General features: G+C 37.1%; 1 protein-coding gene across 2 annotated transcripts in view; it reads right to left on the bottom strand.

The window, feature by feature from the left end:
- Positions 1–568: 568 nt before the first annotated feature.
- Positions 569–8,540, bottom strand: part of LOC107020767 — a 31,643-nt gene continuing 23,671 nt past the window's right edge. The window contains exons 11-22 of one of the 2 annotated variants that reach the window (XM_027917130.1): positions 6,965–7,292; positions 6,271–6,364; positions 5,577–5,685; positions 4,997–5,268; positions 4,738–4,865; positions 4,134–4,368; positions 3,258–3,464; positions 2,850–3,136; positions 2,589–2,772; positions 2,254–2,496; positions 1,043–1,131; positions 569–950 (exon numbers count right to left, since the gene is read on the bottom strand). In XM_027917130.1, the coding sequence (XP_027772931.1) occupies positions 803–950; positions 1,043–1,131; positions 2,254–2,496; positions 2,589–2,772; positions 2,850–3,136; positions 3,258–3,464; positions 4,134–4,368; positions 4,738–4,865; positions 4,997–5,268; positions 5,577–5,685; positions 6,271–6,364; positions 6,965–7,292 (2,324 nt within the window). In that variant the 3' untranslated portion in view covers positions 569–802. The remainder of the gene's footprint in view (positions 951–1,042; positions 1,132–2,253; positions 2,497–2,588; positions 2,773–2,849; positions 3,137–3,257; positions 3,465–4,133; positions 4,369–4,737; positions 4,866–4,996; positions 5,269–5,576; positions 5,686–6,270; positions 6,365–6,964; positions 7,293–8,540) is intronic. The other variant, XM_015221259.2, reaches the window with a different exon arrangement.

Genomic DNA, 8,540 nt, shown 5'->3' with positions numbered 1-8,540 from the left:
ATATCACTACATATACATACATTGATTTGGCCCTCACAGACATTAGACATCCGGATATTGTGTTTTAGTAGGAGGCAATTTGGTGTTGTGGATGAGTAAGAAACAGAGTGTGGTTACTCAATCTAGTCTATTAAGTAATGGAGGTAGCAACCTATCAGCTAGTTTGGATCAAACGGCTGCTTGGGAGAGCTAAAATTTGACAAAATTGGTCAAATGAAATTTGTTTATGATAATCAAGCAGCTCTTCATATCGCATCAAATCCAGTATTTCATGAAAGGACTAAACACATTAAGATTGACTATCACTTTGACAAAGAAAAAATACTCTCGAGAGACATTGTTACGAAATTAATGATAGCTTCCTAATATCTTCACCAAATCCTTACCGGTCCTCATATTAGAATAGAATAAGTATATACAATCCTAATTAGTATAGGAACATGAACAGTAATACGAGTAAGAATTTGGAGAAGTATTTCCAATATAGTGACAGTTCAATAATATATTTCTCACAAAGTGGTCAAAATTTTACAGTGCTAAAACAGGCTTCAAGTCACGAATACACTAGTAACGCAAACAGAAAAGAATTCAACTTCTTATATGCATTAGGAAAAGTTTTTTCACGGTTTAAGGTGTTTTGTTCAACTTACACCTTTACAAGAGTCGTAACGTGGTCCCACATACATACCAGCTTGCACGAACACTACTCTCTCTCGTATTATCCTATACATGTCTCTATCTAAAAAACTATAGACAATGAATATAACCACCAATAAAAGAATATGACAAATGAAGTTTTCTTTTATGACCTCCAGAAAACATCAGGGTCATTACTGTACAGTGTGCGATCTTGAATCTCGAGATTGGCTATATGGTAATTTATAAGACTTGCTTGAGCTGTTTTAAATAGGAGAAGTCCAGTAGGCAGCATCCACCAACCACTATCGTCCCTGCACCCATATATCACAACATTAATAACATCAACCAATATAATGTAATTTACTGCCAGTCGCTATTGATTGCATTGGGATGACACTCTTACATGCTAAAATTCCACGACTGAAAGTTGGGATGTCTTTTCGCAGAGGATTGACTATGAAAATGAACAGATCCACAAATGAAAGCTACTACCTGTTGCAGATGTTTCCAGAAGAAAAAATTCACTCAGAATATGAAATATCAGTCAGTGAAAACTATCATAATTAAGTAAGCCATACAACTGAAATAACTGTGACAAGGTGTATCCTGAAGAATTATTAGTATAACTATATGCATAATAGACTCATCCAGAGCTATGATTATAAAAAGGTTAATATTGTTCAAATGACCAGCAGGTTCAAAATTACATCATTGACAAATACTTGATAGGGATGCTCCTTGTACTGGTAAAATGGATAAAATCAAGCTCAAATCAGTTTGGCAATGCGCTGAACATAGGGCATAACACACACATTTATACTGGAAGTTTGATGAAGAAAATATTTCATTTATTTATGCTACTCCCTCCATTCCATAATAACTTAAGTTTTGAGGTGTTTCACACCCTTTAAGAAAAGTAGGTTAGGTAAATTGAACATAATTTTCCATTTTACCCCTAAAATGGATAAAATCAAGCTCAAATCAGTCTGGCAGTGCGCTGAACATAGGGCATAAGACACACATTTATACTGGAAGTTTGATGAAGAAAATATTTCATTTACTTATGCTACTCCCTCCATTCCATAATAACTTAAGTTTTGAGGTGTTTCACACCCTTTAAGAAAAGTAGGTTAGGACATAAATTGAACATAATTTTCCATTTTACCCTTATTAATTATTGTCAAAAATAATTAAATATTAATTATATATAAGTAATTCTAATACTAACTTAAAGGGTAAAATTGGAAGAATATTTTTAAAATAGTCTTGAAAATTGAGAACTTAAGTTAATTTGAAACATGGAAAAGGGCTCAAAGCTTAAATTATTATGGAATGGACGAGTATTCATATTTAGAAGATAAAAGCAGAGGTAAAGAGTTAAAGGCTGGAACCAGAAAAGGTCAAAACATGTTGGTTTCCTATTCTAAACAAATACCAAGCAAATGAAGGCATAGTTGTAGCATGGCACATTAATTATTTATCAAGGTAATCTAGGCAAAAGAGAAAAGACAGGGTAAGGAACACAAAGTGAATCTTAAGAACAAGGAGCATTTTGTCATCTTATCAGTGAATCGGGAAAATAGTAAAAAACTTGCAGAGTCCCTGGCTACTTACAACATTAATTGTTGAGATGATATTCCATAGAGCATAGACACGGGCAGGCACTGCTGATCGCGCAGGTCCATGACTAAATAAAGCATTGATTCCAGCTGGAAATGGAAGAAGTATACCAAGAGGAAGAATAGACAAAAAGAAAAACACATCTAGCATTGAGATAGAATACAGCTGTAGCAGTGTGAGCAAGACTAGACTAAAATCTCCTAATAGGAGTATTGAGATGACCAAACCAATAACATCCTACAAGAATATAGAACAAGCATTAGTCAGCAACTTGTGAGGCTGACAGATCGAGAAAGAAGAACAGCAAAAGCAACTGAGATGAAACATACCTGATGGCCAACAGGTCTTGTGTTCCGAATTATATAATAGAACGGGTAGCACAGAGTCAATTGGTCTTTAAGAGCCTGTAGGTTTTTGTCATGTAAAATTTCTCCAGGTACTTTTTTCTGCACCGTTGCATGTTCATTGACTCTAACAAGATCAAATGCCTTTCTCCAACGATTAGCAGGCGTACTGCATCCAAAGAAAGAGAATCAAGGAACTATAGGATAGATTGAAGAAAAAAGTTAAAGCAGCATATGAATCATTACCGTGGGTTCTTCTCGAGCAATAAAGATCTGTTCTCACTTTCCGACGGCATCACTGGTTCATTTTCAACAGTGCATACAAGTAGTCCAAACTGGTCATAACCACTGGCTGAAGGTTGAGAGTGAGTAAGATAAACGTGTATGCCATGGGCACGTAAATATGGATTTGCATGGGTCTCAAGCCAACTAGTAACTGGACTAAAATTAGCCCTCAGATGTCCGCGGCGTACTAAACGAAGTTGCGCATTTAGGCCAGCAACTAATCTATACCAAATTGTTGGTGGCACCGACTGCAATGGGGTATAAAAAGAAGAAAACATATTTCAGAATTTTCTAATGAAAGGGAAGGAGAAACAGAAATGCTAAAAGAAATGATTTACCCACAAAATCCTGAACGGTCAGTCATCTTACTTGGCAATAAATACAAACCTGACTCATGAGGCTGGTCAGGATATTGTCACTTTGAAGAGAGAAAGGAGTCATGTAAGATCCATCTCCTCCAAAAAGTATAGACATTGGTAACCTCTGATGGAGAGGAGGAGGCAGGTCATCCCTTTTCTCATCTCCCCCAAGGAAAAAATCGACATACGCAAGCATCAGATCTGAAGTTGCAGCTACCTACACTAGAATCAATATTGATCAACACCAATGGTGGTAAACATCCACGAGAATGAAGCAAAAAAATGGCATCAAAATGTTGCATCTAATATTAAGTCTAACAACAGCATTAGACTAAATCCTATATGCTGTAATTCTTGCAAGTTGGAGACAATCTTTATAACTCACAAACTGCAACTATGTGCTTGTGCTTCATACAGAAGCTAAATCCATGTCATAAGCATATCTCTAAAAGTTGATGGAGTTCAGGTGAAAATAATACTTCCATTTCAGTTCTATCATTCAGTCATTGAAATAAAACTATCCAGAAGCATATTTACCATCAACTGCCAAGCTAAATACAGATAAGAGTGTCTCATTTACACAGTAGAAGAGTTGTAGTTGTGTGATTTAAAATACCATTTTCTTAAAAAACAAACAAACTGAATCTCTATCACAATCAAGTTAAGGTGGCTCTATGAAAATTCATTAAAGTTTCTAAATTTAAAAGCATGTTTTCTATCTGGAGAAGATAAAGCTGCATGGACGTCATACATAAATATCTCGACTGACATTTAGGAACTCTATTACTATATCCATTTACTAGCATTTTCTAACCGAACCAGATTATTTTGACGTTGTACAATTTTTGACGGAATGATAACTTGGTGAAAGGTTGATAAGATAGACCTTGATCCCTTCATAGAGTGCACGTGAACGACAAGAGCGCAAACAAGCATGATCATATTCGGAACGAACAAATTCGCGCAGTTGCTGCATTTTCTTCTTCCGACGCCATTGCATCCATGACCATGCAAGTGGGTATGCAAAAGTACAAAGTATTCCATATACTGATCCTTCCCACCACTGATACGAAGCCAACTCATTTATCTCATCCACAAATCTGTTGAATGCATCTTCATATCTGATATGTTTAACAATATAATTATGTCATTGAATGTTACAAAGTTCTCAAGAACATTTGGATGAAAGGGAACTACAATCACAGAACACAAGGGTGTGGCCTAGTGGTTAATAAAATCATGAGGTTTCAGGTTTAAATCCAAGCAGAGAGGATCGTAGTAGATAATCCCATGGAATGAGTCGAGGTGTCCGCAAGCAGGCCTGGACACCGTGGTTATAAAAAAGAAAAACTACCAATATAGACATTAACATATTAATGCCTGCAAATAAGTTCTTAAACCACTAGTATTAACGAGGAACAAGATTGAGTATTCCTGCATGAAATGCATGGGCAAGCCTTTAGTCTAATAGCAAATAAGAGAAAACATACACAATTTCTGTTACTGCTTTAGGAGGAGAATGAGGGAGATGCCAAGGTTCACTAAAAGTGTTATTCCCCGAAAGGTACATTCTGTGTACGTGTGTTTGCGATTCTTCAGTTCTACTTGTCTCCAGCACCTAAAATAACACACTTATATTAAAATCAGAATACCCATAAAGAGGACATTTCTAATATGCGACGTGTAAATCTTGGTTGAATGGCAGCTGAAAAAAGAAATGATAGAAAAAAAGAAGGTGGATCTGAGGACCTCATTTAATGACTCTAAAAAAGGGAATGAACGATCAATTGGAGATCCACGACGTGCTGGCACTGGACCAGGCAATTCATCGCCACTGCCAAATTTTATCCGAGCCACACTAAGAACAAGAGCTAAAAGCATGAGGAGACTGAAAAGAAGACAACCAAATAACCATGGTCCACCAAAGGTGTAAATCAACTCCTCAAGTGCTGTATAACAGCGTGGCATATGATATCTATCAGAAACGCACTTGTACGGACATGGAGTATCAGTGACACCACCTGCAGCATTAAAGCGCCACCCCGAAAAGTTTACATAATAAAATCATTGATTAAGAGAACTTTTAAACTTCTTACAAATCATAATCTAGAATAATGCTGTTATTCAATTAGAACAATTTTATTGCACCAATTCTTCTACCAACTTATACAAATCTATCAATCAAGAAACCTTTAATCCTGAAACAGCTGAAGTCACGAGAATTATCTACCAGTAAGAAATGTATCAATCAACTGAACACTGAAACTAATTAGTTGCCAAAAGTGCAGGATGAAATCATCGCTGAACCATAAAATTAGACTGAACGTACCTCGTGTAGGAATATATAGAGCCCGATGGGGAAGCTCATGAGATGGACATTTAGCACATAGGGATCGATCAGATCCACTTACATTCTTATAAGTACCAATAGGGCATTCCTGCATTAGTTCATCCACATTTAAACACTAAAAACATACGTTAAACATAAATTCCACATTCTTAACATACAGATTAAAAGATTATTCAGATATCTTTGACAACAAACATTAAATGAGCTGACAATACTCTACATTAAACCCGAGAGAGAGAGAGAGAGAGAGAGAGAGAGAACTGAGAAGTTAAAAAATGTAAGTGTGATCGAACCTTTTGATTCACAACAAGATTAGCCAACATGCAAAGGTGACATATATGAAATTTCTCATCGCTGAACCGACAGATAAGATTGCAGTAAAATTAACTCTGAGGTGAGTTTTTTTCAAAATGTAGAAGAAGTTAAAGTATGAAGCATATTTGCTTTTAGACCTAGAATTTGATTAAACATATCCACAAGCCATTTTGGTCCACAAAATACAATCTCAACGCATATGGTTATCTTATCACTCTTTTAGGACGAGCATCATATTCTTCAGGTCAGGCCCCAAAACCTTTTCAATTAAATTCAATCGTAAGAAGGAATTGCAAGTGTTGATAATGTATTCATTTAATTTATCTTTTTGATTACGCAAGTTGAAATTACAAGTTACCTGACAGAATATCCCATATAGCCCTTTTGGGCAAGGTTTGCCGCTAAGAGTTCCGTTTTCTCCATCTTGTCCTAGAGCTCTACCAATTCCTCCCCTGCACTTCCATTATCAGAATGATATCCAATAAGGATTGGAATTAAATAGACGAGTGTCACTAATAGTACAAGCATGTAAGTTTTAAGAACAACCAAGTGTAGCAACAACAGATATTACTATCTAGCCTTGACAATTCAACAAGTAACACTGATCCACAAAGTTTAGGCGCCTGATCTAATGACACTACATAGACCACGAAGGTTCATGTCATAGAAGCTAGATCCCGGTCTGTGCTTAGATTCAGAGCCAACATGATTGAAACTCTTGATATTTACAGTCAAGAAAAGCGGTCTTACTCTGTTAAGATGCTCATTATCTGGATGATTAAAGATAATACAAACCAAATATGTTGTTTCCTTTTAATGAATCCCTTACTCACAGGTTGGTAGAAATAATTCAACTTTGAACATATCTTTGGTTTTATCCTTCGAGGGCCTAGGTCACAGCCTGGAAGTATCAAGGTTACAGGTCCAAAAGAAACTACACAATATTAGCTACTACAACACTTATCTTTATTACTTAATGTTTCACAAAACAAACTTACCAAGCAAGTAATTCAAGTTACACAATGAGTATGTACACTAGAGTAGATACAAACCTGACATTTATAGTGCCTTGTACACTTGTTATAGGCAGGTATTCATCTCCAACAGAAATGTCCGACCAATGAAAGTGAATCCTTCCACCACCACCGCCACCACCATTAGGACTACCATGCCCTCCCATAGTTGATATAGTAGAAGAATCACCAAGGACCAAAGACTGAACAAAAAGAAGAATCGTTCCACCAGAACCACCACCAGGACCTATGTCTGAAAGAACCTTTCTATAGTCTTCTGTACTATACTTGCCAAAGCTTTCTCCATCGGCTTGTATTGAACCATAGACAGCCAACCTTATCAATGAATGCTCCAGTGAACCCATAACTGTTTCAAGAGATATCACAAGCAATTATTATCTACACATTGTATTTAAAGCGAGTTTCTAAGGAGACAATGATCATTATGCAAGTATTATCAAGAAAAAGTTACTAGAAATATCAGCACAGAATTGAAGAACACATTAAACCCCATTTCACATCAAATAAACAAGCAAAAATAGGTTTAAGTAAAAAAAAAAAAGAGAATTTGACCATTCCTCAATATCAGGCTTAATGATTTATGATTGCTTTTATTTGTGTAGCATTTCATGGGTATATATGAATCCATCTCTATATCACGGCTGCTCTCTCTCTCTCTCTCTCTTCTGCTCTCTTTCCCTGATAGTGATTACCTCTTTCACAATTTCATCGCACTTATGCTGGAGGCCATCAACCCCGGTATCCCCCTCATCCCCCTCATCCCCTTCTCTTTCTCTCCACCTCTCCTCTCTCCCCCTCTTCTTCTCTCTCTTCCCTTCTTCCTTGTTCGACCAAATCCTAGGCAGCGAGCAGGAGAGTGATGAAAGCACCACTGTCTGTTTCTCCGGCAGCCACTCGCATCTGAACAGAAGATCGCCCAAGCATCACTGAGGTCCCTCTCATCTACAACAGCTTGCCATCCTGGCAAGGCTCTGTCTATCCTATCCCTCTTTCTTTCTTGTAGTGGGTTTATACTTTTTGAAACCTTTCGTGCTCATCTTGCATTCTTATTCTGCTTTTTGCAATCCCTTGTTAGGTAATTAATAGCCCGTTTGGTTTAACTTAAAAAAGTAGTTTTCAAAAAGTCAAACATTAGTAACTTTTAAGTTTAAAAAAAGGCAGAATAGTCTGGTGGACTCTCGTACTTGTATTGGATTGTATTATGGACTCTTCTACTTAGCTTTTTGTCATCTGGACTCCTGAACTTAACCAAAATGAGATTTTTGAATCCCTCTGACCATGTGTGTATCTCACTCTCCCTTAAATAGATGACATGTTATATACCAGTGTTATGAAAGGCGCTCGCCTCGTCGCCAAAGGCGAGAGGCGAGGCGAGGCGAGGGTGGCTCGCCATTCTCTGGCGAGGCGAGGCGAGGAGAAAAAGGCGAGCCCCTGGCGATCGATGGCGCTGAAATGGCGAGCGAAAGGCGCCGCCTTTTTGATTAAAAATTTTTGACTTAATAAAATTAGTCAAAATTAGGGTTTTTTTTTTTACTTTTGAAAATTTCTGAAATCCTCCACATCGCGACTCTCTCTCTCTCTCTCTCTCTCTCTC

This window comes from Solanum pennellii, chromosome 5 (assembly GCF_001406875.1).
Source record: "Solanum pennellii chromosome 5, SPENNV200".
NCBI classification, from domain to species: Eukaryota; Viridiplantae; Streptophyta; class Magnoliopsida; order Solanales; family Solanaceae; genus Solanum; species Solanum pennellii.
Note: the sequence above shows the minus strand (reverse complement) of the source record. Positions and strands in the feature narration are given on the sequence as shown.